The sequence below is a fragment of the Mizuhopecten yessoensis genome, unplaced genomic scaffold (genome assembly GCF_002113885.1).
Source record: "Mizuhopecten yessoensis strain PY_sf001 unplaced genomic scaffold, ASM211388v2 scaffold716157, whole genome shotgun sequence".
Taxonomy (NCBI): Eukaryota; Metazoa; Mollusca; class Bivalvia; order Pectinida; family Pectinidae; genus Mizuhopecten; species Mizuhopecten yessoensis.
The window spans coordinates 105,939-126,932 of record NW_018479976.1 but is presented as its reverse complement, the minus strand read 5'-3'; the positions used below and the strand labels follow the sequence as shown (position 1 = coordinate 126,932).

The 20,994-nt window shown below is 35.6% G+C and overlaps 1 protein-coding gene across 1 annotated transcript in view; it reads left to right on the top strand.

Annotated features, from left to right (window-relative positions):
• Positions 1-20,377, top strand: part of LOC110441883 (neprilysin-like) — a 97,469-nt gene extending 77,092 nt beyond the window's left edge. Inside the window, exons 16-23 of the mRNA XM_021485168.1 lie at positions 1,129-1,187; positions 2,940-2,991; positions 9,135-9,202; positions 9,571-9,701; positions 12,358-12,423; positions 14,741-14,842; positions 16,177-16,253; positions 16,518-20,377. Of these exons, the coding sequence (XP_021340843.1) occupies positions 1,129-1,187; positions 2,940-2,991; positions 9,135-9,202; positions 9,571-9,701; positions 12,358-12,423; positions 14,741-14,842; positions 16,177-16,253; positions 16,518-16,617 (655 nt within the window). The 3' untranslated portion in view covers positions 16,618-20,377. The remainder of the gene's footprint in view (positions 1-1,128; positions 1,188-2,939; positions 2,992-9,134; positions 9,203-9,570; positions 9,702-12,357; positions 12,424-14,740; positions 14,843-16,176; positions 16,254-16,517) is intronic.
• The last annotated feature ends 617 nt before the right edge of the window (positions 20,378-20,994 follow it).

Sequence of the window (20,994 nt, the reverse complement as noted above, 5' to 3'; positions counted from 1 at the left end):
CACTAGTGATATTACAGACAGAGGTAAACTGTTCTAGGGAGAGTCCTCTAGTGGTATTACAGACAAAGGTTAATTGTTCTAGGGTGAGCCCACGAGTGATATATTACAGATAAAGGTAAACTGTTATAGGGATAGTCCACTAGTGATATTACAAACAGAGGTAATCTGTTATAGGGAGAGTCCACCAGTGATATTACAGACAGAGGTAAACTGTTATAGGGAGAGTCCACTAGTGATATAATACAGACAAAGGTAAACTGTTTTAGGGAGAGTCCACTAATGATATTACAGACAGAGGTAAACTGATATAGGGAGAGTCTACTAGTGATATATTACAGACAAAGGTAAACTGTTATATGGAGAGTCCACTAGGGATATTACAGACAAAGGTAAACTTTTCTCGGGAGAGTCCACACGTGATATTAGAGAGACAAAGGTAAACTGTTCTAGGGAGAGTCCACTAGTGATATATTACAAACAGAGGTAAACTGCCCTCGGGAGAGTTCACTCAGTAGTGATATTACAGACGTAGGTAAACTGTTCTAGGGAGAGTCCACACGTGATATTACAGATATATCATCGGTTAATATATCTTTTCTCGGGTCGATAAATCCAGGTATCGACCTCAGCCAAAGGCTATAATTGAATATTATTATTTTTTCATATTATTCCCGACAAGTGATTAGCCAGGAGTGCATCACGTGTCCATCGATAAAAACCGATATTGACTTGGAGCGCGTGATTTTTGTTGAAGGACTGAGTGTTTCTAAAAATAGAATTATGACGCGTTTCAAAACAAACGCACCGTCCCGCTTTGGTAGCTTTTTTGTTGTGTTTTTTTTTTACAGATTGCTTACTGTTTTGAAAATAATAAAACAATTATACCCTTCAACTTCGGTCGATACCTGCATTTATCGACCGCAGCCAAAGGCTATAATTGAATAATATTGGTCTGTAATATAATTTGTGGACTCTCCATAGTCTACCTCTGTCTGTAATATCACTAATGGACTCTCCAAAGAACAGATCACTACCGTCTGACTAGTTAAATCGCCCTAATGGCACAATCTTGTCCTCTGAAAACTCAATAAAGTAGCAGAAATTAGGTCGTATTTCTTTCTTTTGCAGATGGTCAACAACGCCAGCTATCGTCAACGCTTTTTACAGTTCCACGAAAAATCAGATCAGTATGTTGAGTATCATTTCTCTAATGTAGTAATACGTCATCTAATGTAGTGATACATCATCTAATGTAGTAATACGTCATATAATGTAGTAATACGTCATATAATGTAGTAATACGTCATCTAATGTAGTAATACGTCATCTAATGTAGTGATACATCTTCTAATGTAGTAATACGTCATCTAATGTAGTGATACATCATCTAATGTAGTAATACGTCATCTAATGTAGTAATACGTCATCTAATGTAGTAATACGTCATCTAATGTAGTAATACGTCATCTAATGTAGTAATACGTCATCTAATGTAGTAATACGTCATCTAATGTAGTAATACGTCATCTAATGTAGTAATACGTCATCTAATGTAGTAATACGTCATCTAATGTAGTAATACGTCATCTAATGTAGTAATACGTCATCTAATGTAGTAATACGTCATCTAATGTAGTAATACGTAATACGTCATCTAATGTAGTGATACATCATCTAATGTAGTGATACGTCATCTAATGTAGTAATACGTCATCTAATGTAGTGATACATCATCTAATGTAGTAATACGTCATCTAATGTAGTGATACATCATCTAATGTAGTAATACGTCATCTAATGTAGTAATACGTCATCTAATGTAGTAATACGTCATCTAATGTAGTAATACGTCATCTAATGTAGTAATACGTCATCTAATGTAGTAATACGTCATCTAATGTAGTAATACGTCATCTAATGTAGTAATACGTCATCTAATGTAGTAATACGTCATCTAATGTAGTAATACGTCATCTAATGTAGTAATACGTCATCTAATGTAGTAATACGTCATCTAATGTAGTAATACGTCATCTAATGTAGTGATACATCATCTAATGTAGTAATACGTCATCTAATGTAGTAATACGTCATCTAATGTAGTAATACGTCATCTAATGTAGTGATACATCATCTAATGTAGTAATACGTCATCTAATGTAGTAATACGTCATCTAATGTAGTGATACGTCATCTAATGTAGTAATACGTCATCTAATGTAGTGATACATCATCTAATGTAGTAATACGTCATCTAATGTAGTAATACGTCATCTAATGTAGTGATACGTCATCTAATGTAGTAATACGTCATCTAATGTAGTAATACGTCATCTAATGTAGTAATACGTAATACGTCATCTAATGTAGTAATACGGCATCCATTCGGGTAATGTCGTGGTATCTTGCATTAATATTCGCTGGAGCAACTAAAGATGTCCACATAAGCAAAGTATATCATAATAGTTCGGAAACGTATTATTTAAACATTTTAGTTTGTTAAAAAAGGTAATATTCGATGGAAAGCGTATGTATAATGTATTGATATGGCAAACATTTTTGTAACCTTTTGCTTTATCCAAACAATGAAAATACATGACACACGCGCATATTCGAGATGCCGATAAAATGCAAAACAAAGTGTCTAGTGTACCGCATTGCTTAAAATTGTTTATCTTTATATATGCATTCTGTAGATTATTTTCCTATATCGATATTTATCTATATTAAATTCATGTTATGTACGGCACGCATTAACTGTTAAATCCGTCAATGTTAACAGATCAATTCGAATAGTTCAGAATTTTGTTCAGTGTTGCTTATTTTTAGGGTAAAAATACCATAAGCAAGCCTGGATATTGAATGAGTCGTACATCTGATATATTGTTGTTGATATCGTCTTGGTTAATGTCTGACATGTTGTTAATGTGTCGTTACAGTGTTTCCGGCGGGAATTCTACAGCCTCCGTTTTACTACAAGGGATATCCAAAGTAAGTGTGTTGTCAAAAGAATACTGTAGCAGTTTGGAATAGCATCCATGTTACAGGTATGTTCTCTGTAGGTCATTTGTTTATATTGTCTCCATGTATCATAATGCTGAAGTTATTTTTCCACGCTTATTTAGTCTTTGTGAGAGCCATCTTTATGACTCCATATTCACTAAAGGGTAAGTGGGTAAACATATTCACTAAAGGGTAAGTGGGTAAACATATTACCCGTCACTCTGGAGTATTATTATAATTAGGAAGAGAGAGCACATACGCGAAAAGTATAGACGTGAAGCAAACACCGGAGAAGAAAACTTTAACATTCCTTTGTTAAATCGAGTTTTAGAAGAATTTAAACACCACAATCTAGTTGATTGACACTTTGGTATAACACCTGACACTTGGGTATAGCACACAAATAATTAATGTGGTAATTCACAGGTAAACGGCTGGTTTACAAGATGTTGATCACGCTAACGACCATTGTCCTTTTTTACAAACATCATTTTGCACTCAAATATTTGCCAGCAGAGTCAAACATCCCTTACACGCCATACTTGCAAAACAACCCCAGCGAAGCAACAACATTATATTTCTTATGGCAATTGTTAGGAGTGGAGACGTCCAGACGAATCCATGCCCCAAGGACACAAACAAAAACACTTTTCCATGTGGTATTTGCGAACATCCTGTTACGTGGACATGTGCTGTTGTAACATGTGATGACTGCAGCGTATGGTTTCACAAAACCTGCATATATATGTGTAGTAAAGACTTCGAAATACTCAACCGTTCAAACGTCAATTGGCTATGTTGCAAGTGTGATAGTATTAACTGCAACTATTTCACATTCCATAGCTACGAACTCGGTTGTTCAAACTACTACCACCCAATAGCAGACATCAAAATAGATTCCATTGGATCGGCTTTCAGTCCGTTGAAAACCAGTAGCCCCGGACAACGGGACCGCCCTATATCCACATCTAGAAATCAAAAAGATCTAGCACATCATCATCGTCGAGCCGGATTAATCTATCTACGACCTACCAGCAAAGCAGAATCTGCTGTACTAGGCAAAAGGTCAGAGTTATCGGCCCTAGTAGACTACGTTAAACCAGACATTGTAATGAGTGTGTTCTTAATGCGAGCGTATCCGACGAGGACGTAGAATCACCTTTGCCAGACTTGCAAATTGTTAGTGACAATATACAGAAATTCGCGAAGGGAGAGAGTTGTATTACAACAGACAACGGAATATAGAACTTTGCAGATCTAGCAATACTTGTTGTCGGAATGAGAGGAGAAATAATGGAACAGTTAAACTCAATATACACCGCAAATCGGCACCTGATATGACAATTACTTACGCGATGAAATACGCGGGCTTCCCGAAAAAGACATTAAATGCATTGGAACGGAGAGTGTCATTTGTGCAAATTACACTTGATCAAAATATCGAACATAATACAAAAGGTACCTACGCAGATGTTACCGCAGGTAATAAGCGTACAGAAATGTCGGTTTCATCAAACTCCACCACGCATGGCGACGTTCTTAACGGTAGAGTGACAGCACCAATAATAGAGCAATTATCTAACCGAAATAAAGACACTGCGATCGATGAATCGGTGCAGAATACACAAAGCAAGGGCCGTAATGAACATGTTGATCCTAAAGAGACGTGAGATAAACGCACGAAATCAATTGCTTCTGTTCATTGGCAGAATACGCAACATCAACAACCTATTGAGGAGGCAGAGAAATCTAAATACGAATTCCGTGGTGTTCGTCGTAGACCTAGAAGCAAAAGGCTCATAATGTCGCGTACTACCGCAGATGCTACTGCATATGAAGTTGTGAGCTCTGTAAGGACATACGCAGCGGAAAGAGGAGTATACGTCACTATGATGCGTATTCTAAGTTCTGGGACACATACTATCCTACTTACACGGCACGCATAAATATTTGCGAAGATAATTTCGCAACGGCAACCCATCCGTACCTCTGGCCGGACGGCGTTCTTGTACGCGAGTTGGAGGATCGTGGCGATAATCGGTACAAAAATCGCGGGGGGGAACGGGAAGATAACTACGGTAGTCGTTCCAACAGTCCATACTCGTGGTGATTGACTCTGTGTTGATGCTCCCGTTCTTACTATTTTTTGTCGTGAAGCTTCTTACGTGGAACACTCGAGGGGTAATGTACGGCACCCATTTACTAGGCGAGATTCTTCGCGATACGGACATTGCTGTTATAACGGAACATTGGTTACCGCCAGAACAGTTTAATTTTCTGAACAGTATTGACCGTAGTTTTGACTCGTTTGGACGGAGTGATTCAAGCATTCCTATAGAGTTGGAACTGAGGACGCATCCGAGAGAGTTTGGTGGAATTACGATTCTTTGGAAAAAGAAATACCTGAATATATCGCCCTTGATGAACTAAGGGAATGATCGTATAATAGGGGTCTCAGTACAACTGGTGGACAAGTCGTTTATGTATGTCTTCGGGATATTGATGCCGTCGACTAATCTATCTATGACTTTGTACCAAGAAACGTTACAAGCACTATCTGATTTACATCAACGTTTTAATAGGAACACATGATATAGATAATGTGAAAACGTGCGAAATACACGACGACCATTTTCTTAATGCATCTGATCATCTACCTGTGTCGTTAGAATTCTGTTGTACTTTAAGGAACACGCATATAGATCGATTATCGTCAAAGGCCGTTAATTGGAGAAAAGTGTCTGCCGAGCAAAAGGTTACTTATGCCGGCAAAGTAGCGCAGATGATCGGTAATACTACTAAACTCCGCGAGGCGAAGGTTTTAGATGATCTCGACAGCTTAGTACAGATTATTGTTTCCGCGATAAAGGATTCGGCGATAGCTACATTGCCAGTTAAACAGTATCGTAAATACTTAAAACCATATTAGAACTTCGGAGGTGTTAAAGAACTGCATACGTCAATGAGGCAGTATCGTAGAGTGTGGAAAGCTGAGGGACGTCCGCGCGGTACAGAACATAAATCATACAAAGATTATAAGGATTCAAAAACCATCTTTCGTAAAGCATTAACAGAAGCAAGGGAGGTATACGAACAGCAGCAACTCAACCACCTGCAGGAAGCAGCGGAAGTTGATATCGGCGCATTATATAAGGCTGTTCGGGCAAGAAAATGTAATGGTTACAGATGTTCAGAACTGAAAGTTGACAATAAAAGCATCCGCGATTCAGATGAACTAAAGAATGTTTGGTTTGAGCACTATAGTAAGTTAGCTCTACCCTCTGAGCAAAGCAATTTTGATGATAGTCATCGGGCTAAGATACAGTTAGATATTCACGATATGTTCGTCAGTGCGATCGAGCTATTTCAATAAGTGAACTGCGACAGCGATCAAGAGTATGAAAAAAAGGTAAAGAGGGAGGACATGATGATATAGTCATCGAACATATTCGTTACGGTGGTAAAAGTCTGCTGGACGTGACCGTTATACTCTTCAATCAAATACTGACAAAGGAGGAATACCAAGTACATTTTACAAAAGGTATAGTAATAACATTATTCAAAGGTGGCAATAAAGACAAATTGAATAAAAACAATTATAGAGACATCACGTTAACACCAGTTCTGCAAAAGCTATTCGAAAAAGTTATATATCAGAGGTTAACAGTTCGATGTGCTGAAATGCAGTTTCCGCATAGACTACAACAGGGATTTAGAGCGGAATGTGGAAGTGTTATGGCAGCGTTCACTGTCAAGGAATCGATATCTCATTATATCGAAAATAGGACAAAAGTATTTGCTGCCTTCTTGGACAATGCAAAAGTATTTAGCAGCGTATGGATAGACGGGCTATTACATAAGATGTACAGACTTAGCTGGAAGCATCACGAATCTCCAAGCTCAACTAGATATCGTAAATGCGTATGCTTATCTTTGGAGGCTACATTATAACTCTGCTAAATCTTCGCTGATTGAATTTTCATATAAGAGACAAATCGTCAATAAACCATCAGCTGTATGTTCTCTGGGAGGCGCGATTATCGAAGGGACCGATAAAAAGGTTTACGCGGGAATTACTTTTTGTTCAAACCTAAAAGCTGATGTCGGTATAGAAAGCGCGTGCGACAAAGGTAGCAGGAACCTTAACAGTCTCATGAGTGTTGGTATCCATCCAGACGGAATGAATCCTCTAAAAAGTGTTCAACTCATGAAAGCAATTATCATACCAGGTGTTATATACGGATGTGAACTGTACCTTTGGAACAAACTGTGTAATGCTAAATTATCTTTTGTCTGGAAATCTCTATTTATTATTCGCTTATGTACATTCATGTTCACCTCACAGTCGTTTCAAAACGTGAGCTTCATCGTAGACATTTTCCATACAATGGTGAAATTTAACATCGAGACATTCTTTTTCGAGTTTGTTTTCTCTCGTGCGTGCTGTAGAGAGTTTCAGTGGAAATCGTTTATTAAGAAAGTCACAAAAAATTATTACTATGATGTATGGTGTAAAATGTGCAGAAATCGTCCCGATCTGTTATATTATAGGGCAGTTCATCAATATATTGAACCAAATCCCTTATGGTCTCTAACGTTGAAATTTCCTAAAAGCACATAGAAAATTTGTGAATTAATCAAGCTTTCCTACAGGACTGAATTCCAAAATGTGATGTGTAAATTGTGCAAAAAGGTTGGGAACAATGACGTTAAACATTTCATTATACAAGGTCCCACATTATTCAAAAGTAGAGACATCTTGCTGGAACAAATAGTTAATCTTATAAGCGTTGAAAAATATGTACAATACGATATGATAGAGGAAGACGAAAAATGTTCATTCATTCTTGGTGGAAGGACCGATATTTCTTTGGACGATGGAGAATGGGACAATCTGATGGTTGCTATAAGTGAAAAACTTGCTGGGATGTTCACAGAAATGAACATACTTCTCCAGAGCAGCTCTTGAGCATAGTTTGAAGAATACAGTAAGAAACTGTAGTATTATGTAAATATGTAGTGTTCATGCTGTAAATTGTTGAAATTGTTAAAAACGACAGAACCATGTAATCTCTTATCAGAGGAAATAAAGAATGTCTATCTGTCTATCTACCAGATGTAAAACCTTTTAATAAGAAATTATCTGTATTAAGATAACCGAAATACCATTTTAACAGAAAAACACTATTAAAGATATACTCATTTTTACCGATGCTAGGTCAGAATATGTCATTGAAGTTTGGGATGGTTGTTTGCTTGCATAATGCTCATCATCTGTCTGGAGAATGTCTGATCAAGAACTGCTAGTGTTACAACAGGTCAAAACAGTGTTACAACAGGCAAGAATACATGAAGCACTGTATTCAGAAACACGGTTATAACCTAAATTAACAACTAGGGACAGAAAGAAACTGACATACTAATCTCATTTTACCTGAAATGTTTGCTTTCCATACAAGTAGGCACAAAGACACAGTTTAAACCAGGGAATTGAAACTACTACAAAACTCCTATCGTTAACTATGCTCACTAATTAACAATAAGTACAAATTTACTGCCAAGCTTCCATGAATATAAAAAATAATGAAAGAAACCGTTATGTTTACATTAAAGATAAAGACATAATTGTAGTTCATGTGAATTGTACAGGGTAGATTTTTTTTACAGAAACCTGGCTTGTTCATGTGATTTGTTCAGGGTGTACTCAATACAACATTGGCTTGTTCATGTGAAAATCCCTGCTAAATCTCATTTGTCTCTTTTGAGTGTGGTAAATACGGAACAGAGAAACAGTATTATAATCTCGGGTTAAATAACAATCAAATACGTCTCTTAAACAATGCTAGGAATTGAAACAATACACACGTGTATTAATGAAAGTGTTAGGTTGTACACTGCCATTCCTCTCACTATTTATTTATGTAGATTATGTTGTTAGTGGTGCCGTGTGTAATGGTATACAAATTCTTCAAAGACTTCAAAGGTCATAAATGAAGGGTCGTATATATTCAAACATATGTTATTACCTGTATCCCATCAGTTACGTAGCTACGAAAACACGCGATGACCTAGTTATTTAGTCTGCTAATTAGAATGATGAGTTTTAACATACATCGATGTTGTTTTTACAGATCACTGAACTATGGTGGCATTGGGATGGTGATTGGACACGAAATAACACACGGATTTGATGACAGAGGTTAAAACCCACACTCTAAATATTTTGTGTACAGTGTCGTTGTGGTCATTATCTAGCAGCTAACTATATAAACAGGGAACAGGCTTAACTAAGAAACCGATAATGTATTAAAGATATCTTAAGGCTATTTGCTAAAATTGAAAGTTGCATATTGTTTAGTATGGTTGAAGTTTTTGATATAGACCGTCACAAACGTATTATGGGTATGATACCTAAAGTTATTATAACGATTTCAGTCATAGCTTTGATTATTATCATTAATGAGATAACAATAAGTCTGTGATAAGGAGCGCGTTCTCAAGAAGATCTGTGATGATAACATTATGAAAAGCGTATTTTCAAATGTTTATTTTGTTTTTGTCTCGAAGGCCGACAGTTCGACAAGGATGGAAATTTAAAACAATGGTGGGATGACGCTGTCATCGAACGCTTTAAGAATCAGACCAGCTGTATCGTAGACCAGTATGGAAACTACACGATGCCAGGAATTGGCATAGCGGTATGAGCCTTACTTATATAGCCGTATGAGTGTAACTTATATATCGGTATGACCCTTACTTATATAGCGGTATTACCCTTACTTATATAGCGGTATGAGCCTTACTTATATAGCGGTATGAACCTTACTTATATAGCCGTATGAGTGTTACTTATATAGCGGTATGAACCTTACGTATATAGCAGTATGCCCCTTACTTATATAGCCGTATGAGTGTTACTTATATAGCGGTATGAGACTTACGTATATAGCCGTATGAGTGTTACTTATATAGCCGTATGAGCCTTTGTTATATAGCGGTATGAGCCTTACTTATATAGCGGTATGAGCCTTTGTTATATAGCGGTAGGCCCCTTACTTATATAGCGGTATAAGCCTTACTTATATAGCGGTATGCCCCTTATATAGCGGTATGCCCCTTACTTATATAGCGGTATGAACCCTTACTTATATAGCGGTATGAGCCTTACTTATATAGCGGTATGAGCCTTTGTTATATAGCGGTATGAGCCTCACTTATATAGCGGTATGAGCCTTACTTATATAGCGGTATGAGCGGCGTTTCTTATATAGCATTATGAGCCTTACGTATATAGCGGCATGAGCCTTACTTATATAGCGGTATGAGCCTTACGTATATAGCGGCATGAGCCTTACTTATATAGCGGTATGAGTGTTACTTATATAGCGGTATGACCCTTACTTATATAGCGGTATGAGCCCTTACTTATATAGCGGTATGAGCCTTACGTATATAGCGGTATGAGCGTTACTTATATAGCGGTATGAGCCTTACGTATATAGCGGTATGAGCGTTACTTATATAGCGGTATGAGCCTTACGTATATAGCGGTATATAGCGGTATGAGCGTTACTTATATAGTGGTATGACCCTTACCTATATAGCGGTATGAGTCCTTACTTATATAGCGGTATGAGCCTTACGTATATAGCGGTATGAGCCCTTACTTATATAGCGGTATGAGCCTTACTTATATAGCGGTATGAGCCTTTGTTATATAGCGGTATGAGCCTTACTTATATATAGCGGTATGAGCCTTACTTATATAGCGGTATGAGCCTTACGTATATAGCCCTGTGACTTTTACTTACATAGCGGTATGATCATTATCTTTATAGTGGTATTATCGTTACTTATATAGCGGCATAGCCCTTGAAACTAATTGTGTGGCTCCAGAAAGCTTGTAATCACAACTCCTCTTTAACTAATGTTTGATTTTCTTTGTATCTTGTCAAAGTGAAACCACATAATCGGTTAATGTGCATGTAGAAAGGATTTTACACTTATTTAATTTTTCCTCGATTTAATGTCCTTTAAAGTGTAATTTTCTGCTAGTGAAACTTCAACTTTTCGTTTGACTTTTTGTAACTTGGCACAATAGAACTACATCCTATACAGATGTACATGAAGGAAGGAATTTTCAATTTAAATATTTGCCTCGAGTTATGGTCCTTTAAACTGTAGATGTCTGCTCCAGAAACCTTGTAAGCGTGCCTCCTTAATTCCTATTTGTTTGTTGGATATTTTTGAACCTTGGTGCAGTAAAACTACATTGAATGAGAGGTCATTTCGACTTTTTCGTCCTCCGCAATGAGGATGAACTTATAGTGATAGAGAATACAATTACATGTAAAGGGCGAAATTAAAACAGGACGAATATGGGTTTTACAGAACATTTGACTGGGCAATTTTTTGTTGTAAAACATTTATCATATAGACAATTCTCTGAAATTCACGAAGAAGAGTTCCAGTCACTTAACTTTTCAGCTCACAAATTTGCAACCAGCGATAAATAATATTGATTGAATTGAACGGCGTGTCATATGTAAATACATATGTGAACACGGCAGAAAGGAGACGATGTTATTTTGATTGATTTATCTACCTCAGGTCGCTGAAATGTTTTTATAAGCTGGATACGGTAGCTCTTTGGCCAATGCTATAATATATTTTTATGTTCAATCTACCCCCTTCCATGTATGTGTTAATGTAATAAGCATACCAACTTTGTACAGAAATACAATGTAATAACCATACCGACTTTGTACAGAAATACAATGTAATAACCATAACGACTTTGTACAGGAATACAATGAAATAACCATACCAACTTTGTACAGGAATACAATGTTATTACCATACCAACTCTGTACAGAAATACAATGTAATAACCATACCATCTCTGTACAGGAATACAATGTAATAACCATACCGACTTTGTACAGGAATACAATGAAATAACCATACCATCTCTGTACAGAAAAACAATTTAATACCCATACCAACTTTGTAAAGGAATACAATGTAATAACCATACCATCTTTGTACAGGAATACAATGCAATGACCATACCAACTTTGTACAGAAATACAATGTAATAACCATACAAACTTTGTACAGGAAAACAATGTAATAACCATACCATCTCTGTACAGAAAAACAATTTAATACCCATACCAACTTTGTACAGGAAAACAATGTAATAACCATACCAACTTTGTACAGAAATACAATGTTATTACCATACCAACTCTGTACAGGAATACAATGAAATAACCATACCAACTTTGCACAGGAATACAATGTAATACAAAACCTTTTATTTTATTATCAGTGTTTTTTGTGGTTTGATAGTTGAATGGGATCCAGACACAGGGAGAAAACATCGCAGACAACGGAGGATTAAAGGAGGCGTACAGGGCAAGTAGGATTGACTCAGGTCAAACATGTCTGATATAGAGTATATGTTAGCATAATACGACAGTAGCCAATTAATTACAGTTGAAACACCGCTAATACCGACTCTCAGTACGGATATCCCAAGCAGTTAAATCAGACCAGTGGTGTACACAGAAAGGATACTAACATATAGAATCGTTATCACACAAAACAGAGAGCAGATTTCTAAGGGAGACATTCTTATAATGTTGTGTTTGTGAAAGTTGTTAGAGTGTTCAATATATTTCCTACTTTTGACGGAGGGTTTATTAGAAGTACAATATATTTCCTACTTTTGACGGAGGGTTTATTAGAAGTACAATATATTTCCTACTTTTGACGGAGGGTTTATTAGAAGTACAATATATTTCCTACTTTTGACGGAGGGTTTATTAGAAGTACAATATATTTCCTACTTTTGACGGAGGGTTTATTAGAAGTACAATATATTTCCTACTTTTGACGGAGGGTTTATTAGAAGTACAATATATTTCCTACTTTTGACGGAGGGTTTATTAGAAGTACAATATATTTCCTACTTTTGACGGAGGGTTTATTAGAAGTACAATATATTTCCTACTTTTGACGGAGGGTTTATTAGAAGTACAATATATTTCCTACTTTTGACGGAGGGTTTATTAGAAGTACAATATATTTCCTACTTTTGACGGAGGGTTTATTAGAAGTACAATATATTTCCTACTTTTGACGGAGGGTTTATTAGAAGTACAATATATTTCCTACTTTTGACGGAGGGTTTATTAGAAGTACAATATATTTCCTACTTTTGACGGAGGGTTTATTAGAAGTACAATATATTTCCTACTTTTGACGGAGGGTTTATTAGAAGTACAATATATTTCCTACTTTTGACGGAGGGTTTATTAGAAGTACAATATATTTCCTACTTTTGACGGAGGGTTTATTAGAAGTACAATATATTTCCTACTTTTGACGGAGGGTTTATTAGAAGTACAATATATTTCCTACTTTTGACGGAGGGTTTATTAGAAGTACAATATATTTCCTACTTTTGACGGAGGGTTTATTAGAAGTACAATATATTTCCTACTTTTGACGGAGGGTTTATTAGAAGTACAATATATTTCCTACTTTTGACGGAGGGTTTATTAGAAGTACAATATATTTCCTACTTTTGACGGAGGGTTTATTAGAAGTACAATATATTTCCTACTTTTGACGGAGGGTTTATTAGAAGTACAATATATTTCCTACTTTTGACGGAGGGTTTATTAGAAGTACAATATATTTCCTACTTTTGACGGAGGGTTTATTAGAAGTACAATATATTTCCTACTTTTGACGGAGGGTTTATTAGAAGTACAATATATTTCCTACTTTTGACGGAGGGTTTATTAGAAGTACAATATATTTCCTACTTTTGACGGAGGGTTTATTAGAAGTACAATATATTTCCTACTTTTGACGGAGGGTTTATTAGAAGTACAATATATTTCCTACTTTTGACGGAGGGTTTATTAGAAGTACAATATATTTCCTACTTTTGACGGAGGGTTTATTAGAAGTACAATATATTTCCTACTTTTGACGGAGGGTTTATTAGAAGTACAATATATTTCCTACTTTTGACGGAGGGTTTATTAGAAGTACAATATATTTCCTACTTTTGACGGAGGGTTTATTAGAAGTACAATATATTTCCTACTTTTGACGGAGGGTTTATTAGAAGTACAATATATTTCCTACTTTTGACGGAGGGTTTATTAGAAGTACAATATATTTCCTACTTTTAACGGAGGGTTTATTAGAAGTACAATATATTTCCTACTTTTTAGGGAGAACCTACATCGTATTTCTTACTTTTGAAGGAGGGCTGATTAGAGGTACACTGTATGTCCTTCTTCTGACGGAGATTTGATTTGAAGAACATTGTACATGTATTTCTTACTTTTGACGAAGGTTTGATTTAAAGATCACTACATGTTATTTTACTTTTTACGAAGGTTTGATTTAAAGAACATTGTACATGTATTTCTTACTTTTGATGGTGATTTTATTAAAAGTACGTATACATTGTATGTCCTAATTGTGACGGAGGTTTGGTCAGAAGGAAATAGCATTTTCTACTTTTGACGGTGGTTTAATTACAAATAACAGATACGTTTTGATGTGATGAATGTTTATACAGTAGAACAATGAATGTCTTTTGGTAATGGAAGATAAAGTTGAAGCATATTATGATTGGACTGTAGAAGCAAGTCATTTGTACTATGAGATACAAATCGGGATAACAAACAAATCCTTGTTATGTTGGCAGGCATATTCAAAATGGGAAACAAGTCAGGAAAAAAGGGAGGACCTACTGCCTGGGCTGACACATCTAAATCATCACCAATTATTCTTTCTCAACTTCGCTCAGGTTTGTACTAGCTTTGAAATATATAATGTCGTCAGCAGTTACAGTAACACACACGGTAGCATGACCACACTGACTTATACCGTGGTGCGGCATCCGTTGCCATTTCCTTTTATTCAAAAGACTACTTAAGGATCGCTGAAGAGAATTTCCTGTAAAAAGGGATCCAAATATTCTTCAACAGAATAGGGACGGTACGGGTAGTTCTGGAAAAAATATTTCTCCTTAAGTTCAACTTAATGTTTAAGAGCTTACATAGGATAAAAAAATTCTGGGACCAAAGGGAGACTTTTAGTGAAATCAGTGATCCCAGCTCACGATAACGGAGGCACATTGCTTGTTTAAATTGATGTTGTGGAAAATTGGCAGAAAATATATATTTTCAAAAAATAGTATTTTTAAAAAGTGGTATTTTTCAAAATAATAAATAGTCGTCCCGATCTCTGACAGAAACGGGTACTAGTATAATCCTAAAATGGGTCGAAATAAGTGTCATTTTTATTCTTACTCGCCGGTTAATAATCATGTATTATTGGCCGTTCAATCGTGCAGGTGTACAGCAAAGCATGCACGCACATCGCTCCTACACAAGCTTCGCCAGTTGTGCAAGTGTTAACAATACTAGGCGTATTGACGAATTTACTGTGTTGAGTAAAGGTACACGCGTGTATGCACATATGCTAACGTTTCCAATCACGCACACATGGCAATCGGCTGCTGGCCGTTAGTACCGCTTATGAGTACTAAGTTGACCAAACAGCCACATGGTACAGTAATGTTTAACTTTGTATGGCTATGTTCATTGACAGAATAAATCTTAAATGGCACCCCCTTGCCTCATATTTCAGTAATTAATTTGCATAACATTTTAAATAACACTGAAAATCGTAAATTTGCTCTCTGTTTTTTGGTTTTGTTTTTTTTATTCATGGCTAATTTACACAAAGGTAGAACATTGATTATAGCCGGAACATGGTTGTGTTTTCTACGATAATTCAAGTTCTGTCATGTGAAAAACTTCCATCGGAAACCATTCTGAATTTCAGTCTTTTTTAAAATTTAACTAAGACCGGGAAAGAGGGTTTCGCACACAGTAGTTCTTTATTTACAAAGAATAATAGTGTTATCTTGTGTTGGACAATCGTCGGTTTTACTGAGTCTGTTTATTTATGTACTAGGTGAGTCTGTAACGTTTATTTACTTGTGACATATGTTGCTGTGACTGTACTAGGTGAGTCTGTTACGTTTATTTACTTGTGACATATGTTGCTGTGACTGTACTAGGCGAGTCTGTAACGTTTATTTACTTGCGACATATGTTGCTGTGACTGTACTAGGTGTGGTGCGGCACAATGAGACCGGAAGCAGCAGTAAACAGAATCCGGACAGGACTCCACAGCCCTGGCCGCTTTAGGTAAGATCTCGCTGAGTATCACGTATAGTCATTCTTACAAGTGGACCCATCTTTTCATATTGTAGTATGGCACTACTACTTTGGGGCTAAAACAATTAAATATCATCTTGACTCTACACACTGAAAACAAATACCCGATGACATAAAAGAAAAAAAAAAAAAAAAAAGGTGGGAAACCGCTACTGATCAAACACGTATTTCATAAACATCATTGGAAGTTTGAATATTTGATACCTTTAACATGTCTGTATGTCTTTTTTCTAGGGTGATCGGTACATTGCAGAATTCCAAAGAGTTTTCACAAGTGTTTAATTGTCCGGCCGGGTCCTACATGAATCCAGTTAAGAAATGTGAAGTATGGTGATTAGGAATAAGAGGGAAGCTTCCTGTCACATTGGACAGACCCAGTACTGGAGCAGAAGCTGGACCTCGACTTTCGCTCGCTTCTCCATGGCGGTTACTTACACCAGCCATGTTGGTTCCGTATGCGTTGTGTTATCACCTGCTAAACGTGACAGTGTGAAGGAAATTCTGACAAGTACATCAAAATCTTACAAGTGAATCGGAATTTTTATTCAAACAGACAATGCTGAACAATGTTTGAATGGTGGTGATAGGATTTAGTATGTGGTGACTGACGAGTGTCAACGATTGATGATGTGATAAGTGAAGAGAAGGATTGCGGTTAGCTAGCGACTCGTCAAATTGTCTAGCTGACATTGTCTCCACTTCCTCAGCTACAATTGGTGTGAACAGAAACTGTACAAAGACTTTAACGTTTGATTTGGTTTCTCAATTTCTGATATTGTGTATGAAATATTTAACCGATTAACATATTTCTTAACTTATTCTATTATACTTAGCTTGTCGTCCTAAGGAAAACATATGTAATAGTTTTGAAAAGATGTGCTCTTCCTTCGACAAGTAAACCTAAACGAAATTTCAACAATATGTTCGGCCATTTTGTCGTAGTAATTTAATAACTGTTATTATCGGTGAGAGTTCTTCACAGTCCGCAAAATTTAGAAATCAAACTGCTGTATAAACTGTTCAGTTGGATCTGAAATATGCTGAGAAAAGGTGATGAGACACAGGAACGATATTGAAAGACAGGGACAGGATTTGATATAAGGATTCTGCTTTTTTCAGAAACCTTAACGTGTTTTTAAATCGGTTGAGAGGAACGTATATTGAATGTTTTAATAAAGATATTTTATACAGTTATTATGTTAAACTTAAAAAATCACTCCGACATTCAGATATATGTGTTAACAGTATCGGGGTCGTTATTTAAGTTCTCTTGTAAATAGTACGTTCAAATTCCCAAATATTATATAAGATAAAGTTAACTTTTAATGCATAGATTTAGGGTCATTATACGCGAGTCCTGTAAATAGTCATGTTGAAACTGTCCTAAATTCATAATTCGATACATCAAGTTTTATATGTTTTACATATGACGTTATATATATCACACAGATGTATAATATTATCTTTTGTGGAAAAATGTATTTTGAATCATTCTACATTTTACGGGCATTTATGCTCAGTTTGTTAAATTTGTATTATAGAATTGTTCTGTTTAGAAAATATGTGTTAATTTTACTCTTTAAACAATTACCTGGAAAAAGAACCAAACGTAAAAATAAATATGTATATACATACTATGAAGTAAAAACAGATAGTTCAAAAAACGAATAATACATTGACTTAAAAAAAGTCAAATAATATAATTAAATTTTGAAGTTGAATTCTTGAAAAATGAAAATATATCCATTTTGCAAATTCATTAAGTTTTAAAGACACTGAACGGATCTGTTTTGTGTGTTTATCAATGATCAAAGCATGTACATAAGGTATTTCTAAGCATTTCCCTCAGGTTGGTAAGTATGGATTATGAAAGTTTTCTTGTTACACAACCAATCGACATCGATTTGTAGACAACACGTACACATTTTATAGCTTTGTGTACATACGCTTCACTGGTCATTTGTCTGATGAAGGTGACAGTGTACATACGTCACATAGAAACTCTTATTGGTTGTGTAACAAGAACATTTTCATTATCATATCCATAAGGTGTTTGAGGATGTTGTAATGTTGGCTTGTATAAACATCACCTGTCATTGAATTGGAAACTTCATGTTCGATGTACATTGTAAAACTAATGTCGATTCAACATCCGGGGAGACTGCCAGTTAAGTAATTTATCGGGACACGTGGGTCTTTTATTATATACTGCCTGTGTTAACGTAAAGGGTACCAGCAAGTTATACTTATATAATTTCCATTTTCACTATTCGAAAATATTTGCTTCAGTCCCTTTCAAAAGAAATAGTCCATACAATGAATGTGTTGCTGTGCATTTTACAAAATGATAATCGTTTAAAATGTGGATGTTTGAAAATAATTATCACAAAGAAAACAAGAACAGTACGATCACAACATCGGAATAATTGTTTATGGACCACAAAGCATATGAAACTATAGACAGGGGAATTTTCTTTAAGCCAGAAAAACTCATTTTTGATGCTTCAGCTTCTTAGATTATAACTGAAACCAAGGTTACCCTTTACCATGATTAACGTTTAGGATGTGACGTCACCGTATTTCTCTGGCGATTCAGTGGTGTGCTCTCAAAATGCTCGGTGATGGAAAACGTGGGCAAGTTATGTAATAAACGTCACCGAGACATGAGCCCTGCTGACGTTAGAGCCTCCACTGTTATAGGGAATCGAGTAATTTTGCTGTCACTCTTCGATTACGATTTGCTTGTTTTTAGACCTGGGATCCTCATTGAAAGTTTCGTTGACATGGCCTAATGAAAATGTGAATAAACCAGCGAGTTTCCTTGAAAACCAAATCCTAGTTCAGAGAAAAATATGCATTTTACAATATTACAATGCTTGCACATATTTTTGCAAAAACATCATATTTTGATATGGCACAGAAAATATGTATGAACTTTGTGAATGCACCCAAAAGATCCAGGACTGCTTTCCTGATATAATATCGATCGGAGTTAAAAGAAGCGAAAATGGAAGTATCAGGGAGTCAAAACGATAGTTATCAGATCCGTTAAACACGTTTGCAAATATATTTCTAATAGTACCGTCTACATCTTCACAGATATCACACCATATGTCATTGACGTTTGCTAAAGTATTAATATTCCACCAAAACGCACAAGCTCCAAAGTGATATTTGTGAGGGTACAGGCGTCTCCATAACATCAGTGGTCGATTAAGACATTGATATCATTCTGTGGCCATGGATTAATTTATTTTGCAAGGAACACGCACTGTGGGCTAGTGCCTTCTCACATCGACAATTTACATGAAGACTTTTTTGACCGTTAAGAAATACTTTAGCGACCAGGAATCCTATCATACCCTCTATAATTTGTTTGGTGTACGGGGCAGTTGGGGAGGTAGCAATGCGCGTAAATACAGATACGTAAACACACTGATTTGTCAGGTGGTAGTTTCTGAACTCGTGTTTACGTTAGGATATCTGCTACCTTACAATACATGATAGTGTTCAGAATAATGACCAAAAGCATTTAATAAACGATTAACAGAACAGTAAGTTGTGTAATTATTGTGAAGTTGGCATCATCTCTTAAGTGGTACCTTATCAACCATTAGAGTGTCAACATTACTTAACCAAGCCAATATATCCCGCCACACATTTTGTAACTAGTTTCTTCGTGTTGAACTCATTTTGAATGTGTATGTATATGCTACAGTAACGGTAAATATATATTTAAGTACCTTTCGTTATCAGAATGTGTCCTTATATAACGAAACCATGAACATTGTAATTAATGAAGAATTACTTGTCTCGCTGAAAATTGTAATTTATGACAGATTTACTCTCTATGAACATTGTAATTTATGAAGAATTACTTGTCTCCGGGAACATTGTAGTTTATGAAGAATTACTAGTCTCTATGAACATTGTTATTTATGAAGAATTACTAGTCTCTATGAACATTGTAATTTATGCAGAATTACTTGTCTCTATGAACATTGTAATTTATGAAGAATTACTTGTCTCCATAAACATTGTAATTTATGAAGAATTACTTGTCTCTATGAACATTGTAATTTATGAAAAAATACTTGTCTCTATGAACATTGTAATTTTATGAAGAATTACTTGTCTCCATAAACATTGTAATTTATTAAGAATTACTTGTCTCTATGAACATTGTAATTTATGAAGAATTACTTGTCTCCATAAACATTGTAATTTATGAAGAATTACTTGTCTATATAAACATTGTAATTTATGAAGAATTACTTGTCTCCATGAACATTGTAATTTTATGAAGAATTACTTGTCTCCATAAACATTGTAATTAATGAAAAATTAATTGTCTATATGAACATCCTAACTTACGAAGAATTACTTGTCTCTATTAACATTGTAATTAATGAAAAATTAATTGCCTATATGAACATTGTAACTTATGAAGAATTACTTGTCTCCATGAACATTGTAATTAATGAAAAATTAATTGTCTATATGAACATTGTAACTTATGAAGAATTAATTGTCTCCATGAACATTGTAATTTATGACTGATGCTACAACATCACCTTACTGTCACTCTATGAGATATCTCACTACACATGGTTCAGTTTAAATATAAACATAAATTACTCTCATTGTGACTACAGTACTAGGAGGTATTGTGACTACAGTACTAGGAGGTATTGTGACTACAGTACTAGGA